At 32.1% G+C, this 17,831-nt stretch overlaps 2 protein-coding genes across 2 annotated transcripts; one reads left to right on the top strand and one right to left on the bottom strand.

The window, feature by feature from the left end:
- Positions 1-9,693: 9,693 nt before the first annotated feature.
- LOC120138120 (anthocyanidin 3-O-glucosyltransferase 5-like) lies at positions 9,694-11,144 on the top strand. The gene has a single exon (XM_039153709.1). It carries the CDS (start codon positions 9,723-9,725, stop codon positions 11,142-11,144), a length of 1,422 nt encoding a protein of 473 aa, XP_039009640.1. The 5' UTR covers positions 9,694-9,722.
- Positions 11,145-12,225: 1,081 nt separating this feature from the next.
- On the bottom strand, positions 12,226-17,720 carry LOC120138248 (aminopeptidase P1-like). Its single transcript, XM_039153780.1, has 16 exons — positions 17,527-17,720; positions 17,368-17,431; positions 17,151-17,290; positions 16,767-17,051; positions 16,564-16,686; positions 16,184-16,432; positions 15,787-15,873; positions 15,540-15,604; positions 15,301-15,367; positions 14,839-14,973; positions 14,659-14,739; positions 13,845-13,899; positions 13,561-13,665; positions 13,386-13,457; positions 12,908-13,032; positions 12,226-12,528 (listed from the first exon to the last, which is right to left on the bottom strand). The coding sequence occupies exons 1-16, from the start codon at positions 17,617-17,619 to the stop codon at positions 12,367-12,369; spliced, it is 1,908 nt and encodes a 635-aa protein (XP_039009711.1). The 5' UTR covers positions 17,620-17,720; the 3' UTR covers positions 12,226-12,366.
- Positions 17,721-17,831: the final 111 nt, after the last annotated feature.

The following is a 17,831-nucleotide window of genomic DNA, read 5'->3' as shown; positions in this document are numbered from 1 at the left end:
TTCAATCATGTCACATACGATTCCATGTAAATATTAATAGCATGATAACATGTAATAATGCAAACACTTTTATACCTTTTTGTAAGCCTATGTACATTACTGAGAACTCAAGGTATTCGAGTACATTGACATTGTGCACTATTGTTGTCACCACAGCTCGTATGGGGTCCCACTAGGGGCTATGAAATTTTGTCCCGAATGACCTATGTAATGTATTTGTCCCGAAGGACACTCCTTAAGAACCATATACATATTCCAATGGATCAAATCTGTCGCAAAATACCCTGTAAATGTTTCAAAGAATACATATATGTCCCGAAGGACCACGTCGAACCCTCGACTCTTGGCATGCCAACTATACCACTAGCTCTCATATCATATAACATGGGCATTATCATTTATACATTTCATATCACTTGTTCTTTCTTTTCTGTCACATACCACATGTATGTGTAACCATATATTTGATATCATATCACATGTATCATGTATTGCATATTCATATGTCACATAACTCACATGTAGAAATGCACTTACTCTATAGACATGTGCATGTATTCATTTTATTGCTCTTATAATCACATATAATAACATATACATATTTCTATGTACTAATGCACAAATCATAATCACATAACATTTTAGAAGTTACTTCTTACCATAGTAACTCCGTCACTAGCTCATTGCAAGCCAATGTTTGTTCTATAAGCACAAATTAAATTGCACTCACTTTAGCCTTGCTTTGATTTGATCCTAATTCTTTGATTGTTCCGGAACTTGTTTAGGCTCAATACCTACATAAACATAATTTCTGAGACAATTATCAAAAGCCTAAACCTTATAACTTAGTATTAATAACTTAGGCTAATTTAATAAATAAAAATTCCATTTTTTTAGGGGTGTATCGATGCACCATGGGTGCATCGGTACACAAAATAGCTTCGAAATATCCATGTATCGATGCACCCCTTAATGCATCGATGCACATTCAAAATTTATCTTAGTGCATCGATACATACTCATAGTGCATCGATGCACCTGCCCAGAATAGGTCATTTCATCCGAAAATCCTCAACACTTCATCCAAATTTTCATGTATAAAATCCTTATTATGCTACTAAATTCATCTATAACAACTTTAACAAATTCCTATCATTCTAACACCTTATAATCTTCTGTATTCATCCAAATTCTTAAGGCTAAGAATCATACCAAATTTTCCATGTTATACAAACTTAATTCTAAAACTTCTAACTTCTTATTCTCATAGATGACAAGAAAAATTCATCCTCTAAATTCATTTAAACCTTCTTATTCAAAATTTAACTTAAAAACCCATTTTCTTTAATCTATCATAACTCCTTTATCTTTTGATTTTAAGATAACTTAAGCTCTCCTTAAGCTTAGTTATCATATAATGATCAAAACCCATGCTTAAAATCAAAAACCAACCAAGAAATCAGAAAACTCACCTTTGCCTTGAGTGTCTCACGTTGAAGAAGAAGAAGAATGAAAAATGAAGAGTGAAGAGATTTCTGGAGAAATCTCTCAACCTTATCCCCATATATATATCATTATTTTATTTATTTCTAAGTCAAATGACCATTTTGCCCTTTAATTCATTTAATAATTACTAACAACTTTTAGGAAATATCTCCACATAAATCATTGAACTATTCAACTATTCTACTTTTATCCCCAAATTCTAAAATTTTACAATTTATTCACTAACCCGATATTGATGATGTTACAAATCTCCCCTCCTTTTAAGAAAACTCGTCCTCGAATTTCATTGCACACATTGATAAGAATATATCTCCTAATGTCTTATGTTGTCTCCTTTACTTACTCTTTCTTTCCTTTGTTCATTCTTCTACTGTCGCTTATCATATAAACAGTAACCTTCATTCTCACCACTCCATATCATAAATCAATTATTTCATCATCATTTGACCAAAACACGACTTTAAATATTCTTCAATTGTGATTAAACATATACTTTATGGAATTAAACAATATTTTCACATCACTTTGCACACTTTTCGTATTTCTATATCGAACTTATCATTTACACTTCCATATAACCTTTATCATACTTAACCCTTTAATTTCCTTTTTTTCATTTAATTTCATTATCCCTTTACTCTGTCATAAATCAAAATCTCCTTGTAACATATATCATATATTTTCTTCAGACTCTCATACTCTTTTCATATCGATTATACTTATCACTGATTATCGATCTTCATCGTATCTTCGTAACTTTGATAATCCACTTTACTTATACAAAACCTCTTCATTTACTATCTCTTGTATTTTTATTCCTCAAAGCTCCCTTTAAAACCTATAAATACTCTTCTCATTGCCTTAATCATATATATAAGATCCAAATACATAACCATATTCAAATCCATATCATACTTGATTATCTCACTTTATCTTTTCTTCCAATTTTGTAACTCCATCACCTTTACTCTTACGGCTAGTCAATAACAAATGTTTAATCTAGGGCACAAGCCTTAATTAACCAATCATATACATCCGACCTTTCATCATTTCTTAATCCTTGTCTGTACTTTAATACACATGATATTTTCATATTACTTTATAATTCTCTTTCAATCCTTACTTTCCCTTAAACATAAGTATCGTTATTTCCTTCACTATATCAGATTCATATGATCAACACATTTTTCATCATGTAATCTTGTTAGCCAACGCTAACTCTTTCTTCTAGAGTACAAACCCTTATCATATTCACACTCTTGCTTATACCCAGTACTACCCATTTATTTCAAATCCATAACTCTGATTTCATTCATCTTATAAACGTATCACTGATGCACTTATTCTTGATCTCTTCTACAATTCTAACCACATCATTTGATCTTTTTAACATTCTTATGGTGACATTTGTCCACCATACTCTACCTTGCCCACGTAGTAACGAAACTTCTCAATTTAACTTCTTCACTTTGAAGAAATGAAAACCTTCTAGCATTATCTTCATATCATTTATTCAAAGGTCTGTAGTAACATAACCTTCCTCAAATTCACCCTTGAGCTCGGGTGCTCATAACTCTTTTAACTATTTTGATACATTCATTTTATGAATTAAAGAAGTAGAAAATTGAAAACACATCAGAATATTCTTCAACATGATGAAGACATTCCCTAATCTTATACAGGCACTCCATGAGGTGTTCGCTCTTCCCCCTGCCTGGTCAGGGCAGGTGAATTGCTATTACCTTCAGGTCTATCGCCTTGTACTCCACTTAGGAAGCTCTTATGATCATACATATAATATAACATAACATTTTAACTCTATTTTCAAGACATCATACTCCTTACACTATCAGATCAGAAAGTTTTTCACTTTGTGTTGGCATGTATATTTTTTAAAACACTTTTGACTTCGTTTTTAACCTAGAATCGGCTAAATCGTAGCTCTGATACCATTAAATGTAACACCCTCAACCCGTATCTGACCTAGATACGAGTTCGAGGTGTCACATTAACTGTTCAAAATGTTTACTTTGCCAAAATCTAATAAAATTCAGTTTAACATACCAACAAAACCCAAATAATCTTTATTGTATAAAACATGTGGTTTTACAAATTTGATCAGTGCATAACCAATACTAATCTTTTATCTTACATGCCAACTACATTTCATATGACAAAATACATATAATTTAAATGCATTTCTGATCTGAACTGTGGAAAGGAGAATCTGACCTGTCTTGTTCCTCTTAGCTTATATTCTCTATTCTACAACCTACGTGTGAAACAATCACACGCTAAGTCGTTGACTTAGTGAGGCATATAAATCATATAATAAAAAATAATACATTTTATATCCATATGAACATATCATCTACTCATTCAATCATGTCACATACGATTTCATGTAAATATTAATAACATGATAACATGTAAAAATGCAAACACTTTTATACCTTTTTATAAGCCCATGTACATTACTGAGAACTCAAGGTATTCGAGTACATTGAGGTTGTGCACTATTGCTATCACCACAGATCGTTTGGGGTCCCACTAGGGGCTATGACCCGAATGACCTATGTAATGTATTTGTCCCGAATGACCACTCCTTAAGAACCATATACATATTCCAATGGATCAAATCTGTCTCAAAATACCCTGTAAATATTCCAAATGATACAGATATGTCCCGAAGAACCACGTAGAACCCTCGACTCTTGGCATGCCAACTATACCACTAGCTCTCATATCATATAACATACATTTCATATCACTTGTTCTTTCTTTTCTGTCACATACCACATATATGTGTAACCATATATTTGATATCATATCACATGTATAATGTATTGCGTATTAATATGTCACATAACTCACATGTAGAAATGCACTTACTCTATAGACTTGTGCATATATTCATTTTATTGCTCTTATAATCACATATAATAACATATACCTATTTCTATATACTAATGCACAAATCATAATCACATAACATTTTAGAAGTTACTTCTTACCATAGTAACTCCGTCACTGGCTCATCGCAAGCCAATGTTTGTTCTATAAGCACAAATTAAATCGCACTCACCTTACCATTGCTTTGATTCGATCCTAATTCTTTGATTGTTCCGGAACTTGTTTAGGCTCAATACCTACATAAACATAATTTTTGAGACAATTATCAAAAGCCTAAACCTTATAACTTGGTATTAATAACTTAGGCTAATTTAATAAACAAAAATTCCAATTTTCTTTTAGGGGTATACCGATGCACCAGGAGTGCATCGGTACACAAAATAGCTTCGAAATATCCATGCATCGATGCACCTTCAAAATTTGTCTTATTGCATCTATACATACTCATAGTGCATTGATGCGCCTGCCCAGAATAGGCTATTTCATCCGAAAATCCTCAACACTTCATCCAAATTTTCATGTATAAAATCCTTATTATGCTACTAAATTCATCTATAACAACTTTAACAAACTCCTATCATTCCAACACCTTATAATCTTCCATATTCATCCAAAATTCTTAAGGCTAAGAATCATACCAAATTTTCCATGTTATCCAAACTTAATTCTAACACTTCTAACTTCTTATTCTCATATATACAAGTCAAATTCATCCTCCAAATTCATTTAAACCTTCTTATTCAAAATTTCACTTAAAAACTCATTTTCTTTAATCTATCATAACTCCTTTATCTTTTGATTTTAAGATAAATTAAGCTTTCCTTAAGCTTAGTTATCATCTAATGATCAAAACCCATGCTTAAAATCAACAACCAACCAAGAAATCAGAAAATTCACCTATGCTTTGAGTGTCTCACGTTGAAGAAGAAGAAGAATGAAAAATGAAGAGTGAAGAGATTTCTGGAGAAATCTCTCAACCTTATCCCCATTTATATATATATATATATATATATATATATATATCATTATTTTATTCATTTCTAAGTCAAATGACCATTTTACCCTTTAATTCCTTTAATAATTACTAACAACTTTCAGGAAATATCTCCACATAAATCATTGAACTATTTAACTATTCTACTTTTATCCCCAAATTCTAAAATTTTACAATTTAGTCACTAACCCGGTATTGAGAATGTTACAAATAATTTCTTTTGAGAAATTTTGTAGATACAAACGTATTCAGAGTTTAATCCAAGACTTTTAATTATTCGGTTGCCAAAAGTAAAATTAAAGAATTAGTTCTTTTCGATTATTGGATTGTGAAAATTAAAATCAAAGGATTAATTCCTTGTGGTTATTGGGTTGGTTAAATTAAAGGATCAATTTTTTTTATTTCTGTTTGTTAAACAGAATCGAGTCGTTGTGATATATATGTTTCGGGTTTTGTGTTACTAATATTGTTGGTTAATAAAATATAAAGGAAATAAATCATTGAATTTATTTAATTGTTAGAATCTTGCATTGATTCTAGCTTCGTAAGGAAAATAAATAGTTAGATTTATTTCCTTGAGAATCCTAAATTATTCTAACTTTGTAAGGAAAATAAATTATTAAATTTATTTCCTTAAGAATCTTGAATGATCCTAGTTTTGTAAGGAAAATAAATAGTTGAATTTATTTCCTTGAGAATCTTGAACTCATTTTATAAAAGGAAATAAATCGTTGGATTTAGTTTTCTGTCTTAGAGAAGGAAATAAATCGAAACAAATCGTAGGATTTATTTTCCTAGTTTGTAAAAGAAAATAAATGGATTGATTTATTTTCCTATTTTGTAAAAAGAAATAAATCATTGAATTTATTTTTCTACAATTTATTTTCTTGTTTTCTAAATAAAAATAAATTATTGAATTTATTTTCTTATTGTGTAAAAGGAAATAAATCAATTGGATTTATTTTCATATTTTTTATAATGAAATAAATCGTTAGATTTATTTTCGTATTTTGTAGAAGGAAATAAATCGTTAGATTTATTTTTTGGATTTTATAAAAGAAAATAAATCATTTGATTTATTTTCTTATTTTGTAAAAGGAAATAAATCGCTGGATTTATTTTTCTGTTGTGTAAAAGTAAATAAATCATTGAATTTATTTTCCTATTTTGTAAAAAGAAATAAATCATTTAATTTATTTTCCTGAGAATCTTATAGGATTTTGGTTTGTAAAATGAAATAAATCGTAGAATTTATTTTCCTATTTTGTAAATTTAAATAAATTGTTGGATTGAATTTTTTTATTGTGTAAAGGAAATAAATGAATTGGATTTGTTTTTGTTGAAAGAAATAAATCGTTAGATTTATTTTTGGATTTTGTAAAAGGAAATAAACCATATAATTTATTTTCTTGCGTTGTAAAATTAAATAAATCGTATAATTTATTTTCTTACTTTGTAAAAGAAAATTAATTAAGAAAATAAATCGTTTGATTTATTTTCTTATTTTGTAAAAGTAAATAAATCATTGGATTTCTTTTTATGTTTTGTAAAAAGATATAAATCGTTGAATTTATTTTCCTATTTTGTAAGAAGAAATAAACCACTAAATTTATTTCTCTAAGAATCTTATATGATTCTGGTTTGTAAAAGGAAATAAATCATAAAATTTATTTTTCATGTTTTGTAAATAGAAAAAAAATCGTTATATTAATTTTCGAATTTTGTAAAAGGAAATAAATCGTAGAATTTATTTTCTTGCTTTGTAAAAGGAAATAAATCGTTTGCCAATTTTTCCATATATGTTCGTATCTATTTTTTGTTATAGATTTTTTTTATTAGATTTTGAAGTTTTTCCTTCTATGGTCATTGTGTCACAAAGTGACTATTTTGTGATGGTTATAGAAAATTGTCTTAATTATATGTTTAGTTTACGTTTAAGATTGTAAACATTCGTTGTAATTACGAATATTTTTTTAAATAAAACTAATGGTAAGAAAAATGTTATAATAATTAAAATTTTGAAAGGTAATTAAATATAATAAAAAATAAAATGAAATATCAATAGAAAATAAATACAAAATATTGTTTTTGGTTTTTTATTTGAATTTGTTTGTGAATTATTTAAAAGTTTAAGTTTTACATCTCTTTAAGATGGTTAGATAACGGGAAATAATGGTTGAGATTTTTTTTATTGTGAATATCTTCTAATTTTCTACTATTAATTTTGATCGTTTATTTTCATTTATCCAGTAATCTTAAAAATCTAAAACTAAAAATTTTTATACAATATGAAAGTATTATTTATCATATTACATTCTTATTTTAATAATATATTAAAATATTAATATATTTTGAAATATTTATGAACTAATAATCAATCCATGTCGTTGATGTAGACTCTAGGGATAATTGTTGTTGAGTCAACCAAGAGGATGAAATAACCAAGAGAGTGGTGAATTGTCAATTAAAAATTTTGGCGGAAGTTTGAAAGAAAAATAGGAAATTGAACACAAAAATTTTATAGTAGTTCAACTTTCTAAACCAAAGTCTACATCCACTACCTTAGCTATCCAAACTAATGATTTTCACAAATTAACTAATTTGTATCAACCTTTGAGGACAAGGTGCAACCTTACAACTCCCTTAAGAATTATACCCCAATTTCTTAAGAACACTCTCTCAAAGAGAAAATTACAAATTTGCAAACTTTGAAAAATCTCACAATGAAAGTGTTTGCACAATTCAAGAGCAAATAAGAACACTAAACAAGTAAAACAAATGAGTACAATAGTGTTCTTTGAAATGAAAAAGAATATTGAAGAATGTTGAATTAATTTTGTCTTAATGTGATTGCTTTGGCTTTCTTTTTGATTTATTGTCTTCACATATGACTTGAAATATTGTTTTCATATAATCACATTCAATTCTAGTTATTTGAGTTGTTGTGGGAGTTAAAAGAGTTGTTGGGATGAAATTTCCCGCAATAAATGTTGCCTAGACGTCTTGAGTATCGATACTCGAGCTTAGAGTATTGATATTGCCTGTATTAATTACAAAAATTTTGACCGTTGGAAGAGAATAGTATTGGCACTCTAGTAAGAGTATTAGTACGAAAATGGTATACTGGAATCGGTTTTTATCAAAACAACAAAGGGAGTATCGGTACTCCCATCCAGAGTATAGATACTGCAGGGTTTAAAAATTAATTTTTGACTCGATTAAGGTTCGAAACCCTTTATAAAATTGTTTGAAAATTATTTCCCATATATGAATTTAATTTTTCAAAAGAGTAAGGAGTAAAAATTGAGTTTTAATCCTTGAAAAGAATTTCAATGTTCGAACGATTTAATGAAATATAAATTTAAAAATCTATTTGAAAATAAACTTAAAATTTCTTTAAAAATATTCATTTTTAGTATATCAAAATACAAAGCATGGTTCAACAATTATTTAAACCCAATTTTTTTTTTAAAAAAAAAGTAATATTATCTTTAATCACTTAAACAACTTCATGGCTTACCATTTTCATGAAAGTTTCAATGCCAACCCATTTACATCATATTAATATTAAGCATTCCATTATTCAAGAGTCTAACAGCGTCTATCTGTCTCTATATATATTAGTTTAAATATAAAATTAATTGTTAAAAGCAAATTACGAAATAACTTTATTTTTGAATTTTTAGTTAACGTAATTATTCTATATAAATATGAAATACATAAAATCTTCTAAATTTATAAATTCATTAAATATAAAAATATACTTTATACTGTTTTTTCGGATATAAATTTTTATAAACAAGTACGACTGTGATTGTGATTGAGATTGAGAAATGAGATTACGTTATTGCCAAGAAATAATTTAGGGATTGAAAGCTTTAATGGGTTGTTTTTCGCGACATGAATTTATATGGAAAGCGTGAACTAATTAATACTATAAAATCAATAATTTTTTAAAAGAATATTTATTTATTTGGAAAGGAATCTAACTCTCTTTATGAGATTAGAGAAAGGGAATTACAAAAGTTGCCAATATATGGACAGTGCCTGATCCTCAGGCAACAATAACTGATCAAATAAATCACCTAAAAGCATGCCAATATCCGCCTGATTTGCCAATCGTAAATCGTGTTAATTAGCTTTAATTCAATTTGAGAAATTTAAGGTAATTTGTCATGATAGGAAACATGATAAATGTCATTGTTCTGTCTACAAATTAGCTTAAATTCTGTCAACACTAAACCATCCTGTAAGATCATAACAAATCTCGGTCCAACACCAATTATTTTCTCTTTTGTCCGCCATTGATATGCCGAAGAACAATAAGCATCATGCTGCCCTGCTAGCCAGCCCTGGCATGGGGCATCTCATTCCCATCGTGGGGCTTGGGAAACGAATGGCCACTCACCATGATTTTCATGTTACAATCTTTTTCATTGCAAGTGACCATGGCTTGACAACATCGCTTCTCAAATCGCCTACTGTGGAGAATCTTGACATTGTCCCACTCCCATTGGTGGATATCTCGGCCCTCGTTGGCCCTAACACACAGTTAGTGGAAAAACTGATTATCATCGTGAGGGAGTCGTTGCCAAGCCTCCGGTCTTTGATTGCAGCCATGAAGTATCGTCCCTCGGCTTTGATTGTGGACTTGTTCGGAGCCGATGCCTTTGATATAGCCGAAGAGTTTGGAATGCTTAAGTACGTGTTCAACACTGCTAATGCATGGTGCCTTGCCGCCATACTCCATTCATCAAGACTTGGCAATAAATTCATCTTGGAACATCATATCAAGGGCCAGAAGCCATTGGAAATACCTGGGTGCAAATCGCTTTCTTTTGAAGATACCCCCGAATCTTTGCGCAACATTGATCGTAGCGGTCAACTAGAATTCCATGGATTTAAAATGACGAATTCTCATGGGATCTTGATCAATACCTGGGAAGATCTTGAGTCCTCTACCATTGAAGCACTTAGAGATAACAACCACTTGAGGGGCCTTGTTAAGGTACCAATTTATCCTATCGGTCCACTGGTCGGGCAAGATGGAAATCAAGCGTTAGATAAACAAGTGAAACAATGGCTTGACAAGCAACCGATTGAATCAGTCATTTATGTCTCATTTGGTAGCGGGAGTACTCTATCAGCAACACAAATGACCGAGTTGGCTTGGGGTTTAGAGCAAAGCCAGCAAAAGTTCATTTGGGTCGTCCGTCCTCCATCAAACAATGCAGTTGGGACCTATTTCACCATAGGGAAAGATGATGTGGATGGCACCCCGGATTACTTGCCACAAGGGTTTTTCACTCGAACCAAAGAGATTGGCTTAGTGATACCGATGTGGGCACCTCAAGTACAGATCCTGAGCCATCCATCCGTAGGTGGTTTTTTATCTCATTGTGGATGGAATTCAACTTTAGAGAGCATTATGAATGGGGTGCCGATGATTGCATGGCCGCTTTATGCAGAGCAAAAGATGAATGCTGCGATGCTAACTGAGGATTTTGAGATTGCTGTTCGACCAAAGGTTTCTACCACTGAGGAAATTGTTGGGAGGGAGGTGATTGGAAATATGGTGATTACGATCATGGCAGATAAGGAAGGGAAAGCAATGAGGGACAGAGTCAAGGAATTGAAGAATAGAGCAGAGAAGGCTTTGTGCAAGGGCGGTTCCTCTTTCAATTTTCTTTCTCAAGTAGCCAAAGATTGCATGCACCACCTCCTAGCCTAAATATTATGTAAATAATTATGTAATCTTAAATTACTAGTTTTATTTCAATGATTATAGGAAATTTTTCTAATTATGTGTTTAATTTACGATTGTGATTGTAATCTGTATTGTAATTTGAGATTTTTCCAATTTTGAATAAAATTAGTTTCTTCAATAAAAAAATATAATATTAAAATAACCGTGTTGTTCAACTTATTGGCGTTATAGCATACAACCTATATGTTACAAGTAGTACATCTTTTTTGTCCAAAATTGTTGCCCTCTTCTTCTGTTATTTATCTCATTAGATAACAAAAACGTGACGTGGTTCTGTACTAAGAAGAAATCTGTTCTTACTAAAAAGTAAGCACGAGTAACGACTATTTGAAGCTAAAGTCTTAGACTCCTAGTCAATCCATAAAGTGAAAAAAGCCTAATTGATCTTTGGTTGTTAGATAAAGCTTTCATCTTTCGAAAAGTTTGATTTCAACTAATTTTTCTATTTTTCACGTGATTAAAAATAAATATTTAAATTTTAACTTAACTCAAAAACTAACTCGATAATTTGAGGTAACTCGAATAGAATAACTTGACTCGACTATTTCAAATTTAAAAAAAAAATGTATGAAATAATAATTTCTCATTAATTCTACAATGATAGGCTTGCCTTATAATTTCAAATTAAGGTTCCGTTTAATCGATTTTCAAGTGAAAAGACGAGCAAGGACTAATGGGAGAATAACTGTTGACGAATTAATTAAAACTTGAGCGAATGGAGGAACCGTATCGGGCAAGGAAAAATAAAGGGAACAAGTCTGGTTAAAAGACGAGCAACGTGGCTGCACCCAAACTTCATAGCTGATGGGCTCTTGAATCACACTACCAAAGGACTAATGGGCGTCTCAGGCTGAAAATTTTGAGCCGGCGATCAATACCATAATTAGGTAAACAAGATTATTGCCCAACACAAGATTGAATGCCACAACAGTGCCCGAGCATTTAGCCGTGGGTACCCGAGTCTACATCATCACTACCGCAGGACATTACTGGGAGAAGTGAAATAAGAGATACAAGGAAGACTATATAAATAGATAAAACAAAGCACTAGTTAATCCATAAAGATCACATAAAAATGTGCACGCTAAAATCATTTACAAAATAAGTCTCAATTTTATTCTTAATATATGAACGAAAGCATAGAAAGATGCTAAAAGGGTTCCTTGGGTTTTATTGAATAGACATATCATGCACTTACAGTTTCAGTAGCTTTCTTTAGCCATTCCATCTGATTTTTATCCATGTAAGGTGCAAGAATTTCCCGACATTTCGAATGGTAAGTATTCAACCAATAAATTTCCTCGGGTGCCAAAAGGCTAAAGTCAATCAGCTTTATTTGATATGGTGCCTGCACATAATAAAAGCCATTAAAATCGAACATTCAGTTGTCTCTGTAAAGAGAGTTTGCAAGTTAAACCATTGAAGCAAGATCAAAAACAACCTCACATTCAATATGCCATGAGATGGAAATAAGATGCATACAGAGGATACTTCTAAAAAATAGCAATAAAGTATCAACGGAGAGAACATTAATAGTTAAATCTTCCGGTAGTTTATCAATCAAGTTAATAATGTCTCCAGTAATTGTAGAGAATCGTAATCCAAAACAAGTATGCAAGAACCGAAAAACCTAAAGCATGTATGCACATTTGAAGACAAACAGGCATGCAGCATGGTTGATAGGAGGAAGAAAAAGAAGAATAATTACACATAATGACAGAACTTACCCATGTGATATGATCAAATGATAAGTATCCCTTGTCACCAAAATTGAATTCAGTGTCAACCTCTTTGATTACGAGCACATTCTCTAATCTTATGCCAAAGTTCCCATCTTCATAATATCCAGGTTCTGGGAAAAAAAATTCCGATTACAGTATAGATTATTAGTTCAGTTATATAGTAACCACATGCTACTTTTCAGACAACAGGTATAGAGTAGGCAGTATTTTAACATTGAGAAGATCGGATTCTCTTTTTTTTTTTAAGAAAAAAACACCAGCAAAAAGAGAGAGCCTCTGCGAAACACTCGAGCCAGGAATGACAGCCAGTCAGCATTAAATGCTTAGAAAATGTATGCATGAAAAGCTTGAACTAAACCAAAGCATTTAAAAAGAATACAAAGTAAAAGGAAGTCTATTAGGTGAGGTAAACATCCTTAGTCAAGATTTTGAATGGTGTCAAGACAGGACAAACAATACTAACCATCTGTTACTGTCATGGAAACTTGAAGTGGCACATTTCGAGCGTGTGGTCTGAAACTAATTTGATGAGGACCTGCTCCGAGTAGTTCAACCGGGAACAAACAAAATTAAATTATAAGTTTCATCGATTTAACGGCAATCCTCACTTCACCAAGCAATTGTAGCTCATTGCTAACCTTCATGAACATTCAGGTATGACCCAATTCCATGACCAGTACCATGTCGATAATCAAGACCATACCTCCACAAAGGAATTCGAGCCAGAATATCAAGAGCATAACCTATAAAAAAAATCAATCAATCAACCTATTATATACATATGAGAATGTGTTTATGAATATAGTTCTATATACACATTAGTTAGATATTGGAGTTGAGACAATCTACTTGACTTGAAAAGGGAATGCTTAAATAAATATGGAACAAACAATTCAACAGATAAATAGAGAACTTTTAATACCATTTGTTCCATTAGGAAACCGAGCATTGCCCAGAGCAATATGGCCCTTGAGAACCTGCAGGGAATCAACCAATTTATTCAAGGCTTAAAGTTCAGGAAAATCGGAAATAATAATAAACAACTAAAAATTGCGTCATAAATTTTGACTTCCGATATGTTAAATAGTCTTCAACTGCTTTAATGCAAACATGAATCGGGTTATGTCTAAAAATCACAGTTGCGAATTCATTGGATGGATCATCGCAAACAACAAATGTTGCTCTATTCTTAGAAAAATATTATTTAAAGCTTAATAGGTATTGTCAAATATAGATAAGATAATAAGACATCCAATTCACTCAATGTTTCCTATCTAGCATCAGAATCATTCATGTGACACGCAGTGATGGAGCCACAGCTTGGTGAGGGGGGCACTGAAATCCGAATTTTCTTCGATTAGTTATTTATTTTACTAGTGCCCACCCTAAAATTTTTCGTGTCCACCCTAAAATCTGAGTTTTCTTTGATTAGTTACTTATTTTACTAACGGTGCCTGAAATTTTATTTGTACTCACCCCATTTAAAAATTTTAGGTGTTTAATATAAGTGTTCCCACTCTCAAAAATATTTCTGGATCTGCCACTGGTGACAGACATTTCCCAGGCAATATAAACAAAGATGCTGAGAGGTGGATATACAGCTTGTGTTATCAAATCCACCAGGGGCCTCCCAAGCATATCAAAAATTAAATTTACATATGGTCTGACCAAAGGAAGGTGAACATAGGTAACTAATAATGAATTATCCAGAAGACAATGCAACAGAAGCCACTTACTGAGGTATAACATGCCTTCTCATGTGCTGAAGGCTTTCCAAAATGAACCGTTCGAGTTATATCAGTTGTTCCATCTAGATACTTTATCGGTCATAAAATTAAGAATCAGAACTAAGAATCTAGAATAAGATTATTGCCATCTTATTGAAAGTAAGCTAAATTATTACAACTTGAGCAAACCTGTCCTCCTGAATCAAATAGATAAATGCTATTGGGGTCAAGCTCAGCACATGTTTCTGCCTGAGGTGAGTAATGGATGATGGCTGCATTTGGACCAACTGAAGAAATAGTAGGGAAACTTAGGCCTCTGAAGTGCTGCAATTGGTAACATAGAAAAATAAATTGTATGAAAAATTACAAATGCAAGCACAATATTATAGCAACAACAGGAACCAAGGTGCTTATTACACACTAAATATGCTTGTGAGTTGAGACTCTTAGGAAATTCTTAGTTTCAAATGTTACGATGCCCAAGTTTACATAACAAAGTAACTACCTATTGGTGGGCACAAACAACAGAATTTATCACTACTTAGTACTTATACAAGAATTTCTCACTTGAAAGTTTTTACTATTATAGTTAATATCCAAAATGATATTTTTCCTTATCTTCACAATAAACTTTCTCAAAAGTATTGTTACCTCTTTTGATGCACGAAACCCCTCCAACTTATCACTAACAGTCACCTCTGTCAGTTTCGTAGTCTCCCTGCATGGTTCATTCCAGTAGCATGAAACAACTAAGCATCAGTCAGCCCAGCACCAGCTCAGAACATTTTTCTTAAGAGAAGGAACAGCCTGCTTGGTTTCAGGCTTGAAAAACAGAAACTGAACGGGGGTAAAAGGGAGACAATATATCAACTTGCAATTCTATTACTTACGGTGTCTTTTTTCTATCTACCTCCCCTTCCAAGAAGTAACCAGAAGCCCCATAAATCTCTTGCATCTGTGCAATTGAGAGAGCAATAGCATCATTTCAAGCCTATAATATAGTTGCATATGATGAGAAATATTTTTATTTTGAAACAAGAACCAAATCTAAACAAAGAGTTAGAAGCTTAGTGAATTAGAGAGAATATTTACTAATTTTCAGGAGAAAATAATATACAAAAGGTCACAGTCCAATACCTGCTTATCCAACCAGACAAGAAACTGTACAACAGCTGCCCCATCTCGAATATGTGCATTCTTTAGTCCTTCCAACTCAACTGGATTCTAAAAATGCAAAATCATTGATAAAGATAAATTAATTTAAGATGAAACATGAACAAAGAGAATCCCTATTTAAATATTAAAGATCTCTGCAGTGTCTTTTAAATAGGTAACAGCTCTCTTTTTTTTTCCCTTCTTTTCAGGGGCAGCATATTCTTGTTCTTCAGGATCACTGTATGTGGATTTACAAGTAAATATAAAAAATTTAAGGTGTTCTATATAAATTTTCAGAATATCAGAAGAGGACTTCATATAGATATATGCTACGCAATTCTAATGGAAGATTCAACCAGTAAACAAATGCATTGACAACCTTTAAGGCTTTCGCTGGGGCCAAGGGTGACTGCTGCAGGAGCACCATATTAGCATCTAGTTTTGAAAACAAGGCATGGCAGCATGAAGCAGGATCGACCCATATAAGATCATTATCACAAACACCATTTTGACTAGAAATCACTCCCGTGGCCTTATCAAGCTGATTAGATGCTAACATCACAACATCAGAACTCACCGCACCATATTCCCGAACTTCAATTCCATTTTCTTGCAAGGAAGAGTTCACCTGCGTTAACATATAGGTGATCAATATACCCAACGTCCCAAACCATCTAGCCCAAAAAGTTATAACTTCATATGATCTAATACGGGAGAAAATGAAAACTTCAACAACTAAGTACATATTCAAAATCCTACCTTAGAAGAAACCTTCCTTTTCTCGACATAGAGGAAAGCGGAATTCAATGTTACAATAGCAAACGCATGAACAACTGGAGAGTAAGATACATCGCTTCCACGGATGTTATACAACCAAGCAACCTGTAAACTAGCCATTTAAACTACAAAGAGGAAAATGCTCAACAGATTCCAATACAATCAAAAACTTAACAAAACCACACCTCATCTAAAGCTGTGATGATAATTCCACGGGCCTTTTCGTTGGCCAGCTTTACCCTCAAATCTTTCAATTTTTCAGTGACAGAACGACCAGAAAATTCCAAGGGATGATCAACAACCGGATTAATTTCAGCTGGTGGCCTGTTTTTCCAAACCTCATCAACCAAATTGGTCGTGGTTTGAAATAATTTCTGTTTCCTTTTTGCAAAAGCTTGTTCCCATCTTTGAGCTGTGTCCACCGATATGCACCAAGGATCAATACCGATAGTTGCCTCCCTTTGCAAATTCTAAATCGTTCATAAAAAAAATAAACATATACTGATAAAAGTATCAAAATTTTGAAGCAAAAAATTGAATTCTTAGAGAAGCAAAATGGTAAATTTTACATCAGACAACCAAGCATCGACTGAAGCATCTTCCCCAATACGCATTAGTTTCCACTGATCACTGAGCTGCTGCATCGCTTGCAAGAAATATCGGCCGTCCGTCCATAGCCGTGCATCATTTTTAGTAATAAGTGCCAATCCTGAAATATTTTCCAAAACCAATAAAAGTTAAATAATAATTATTAGTAGTACAATATGAGAAAATTGAAATAGAGACCTGCACTTCCGGTGAATCCAGAAACAAACTCGCGCCTTTTATCACGAGCAGAAACATATTCGCTCTGCAAAAATCCATTCAAAATTAAACAAATGAACATTTTTCCTTTTTAGAAAGGATAACATAATTTGACAGGGGGTATTTTTTGTAAAATTAAACCTGGTGATAATCTTCAGAAGGAACGAGTAACGCATCGAGAGGAGGAGAGTGAGAGGCCATTAACGACCTTAAAGAAGCGAGTATATCCGCCATGAGAGGAAGCTCAATGCTTTGGAAATATTTTTCGAATATTTATTTTTCTTTCTCAGATAATTAGAAAATGGATGAAGGAATTGCGATTTGTTATAGGAGTTGAAGTTCCGTAGGACACTGTGTAAAGTCTCAAATTTATGTTAAAATTACAGTATTGACTTTACCTTTGTGTGACCTGTCCTTGAAATAAGGTATTTTCCAGTTGAGCTGGT

Source organism: Hibiscus syriacus, unplaced genomic scaffold, assembly GCF_006381635.1.
Source record: "Hibiscus syriacus cultivar Baekdansim isolate YM2019G1 unplaced genomic scaffold, ASM638163v2 tig00110678_pilon, whole genome shotgun sequence".
In the NCBI taxonomy this organism is placed as follows: domain Eukaryota; kingdom Viridiplantae; phylum Streptophyta; class Magnoliopsida; order Malvales; family Malvaceae; genus Hibiscus; species Hibiscus syriacus.
This window is presented reverse-complemented; position numbering and strand designations above follow the sequence as displayed.

Excerpts from the sequence above, each read along its gene's own strand:
- LOC120138248 (XM_039153780.1), bottom strand. The coding sequence starts at position 17,619 with ATGGCGGATATACTCGCTTCTTTAAGGTCGTTAATGGCCTCTCACTCT. Across the intron at positions 15,605-15,786 it reads TTGTCTGGTTGGATAAGCAG|ATGCAAGAGATTTATGGGGC; the intron begins GTATTGGACTGT and ends TCAATTGCACAG. Across the intron at positions 13,900-14,658 it reads AGAAGGCATGTTATACCTCA|GTTCTCAAGGGCCATATTGC; the intron begins GTAAGTGGCTTC and ends GATTCCCTGCAG.
- LOC120138120 (XM_039153709.1), top strand. The coding sequence starts at position 9,723 with ATGCCGAAGAACAATAAGCATCATGCTGCCCTGCTAGCCAGCCCTGGC.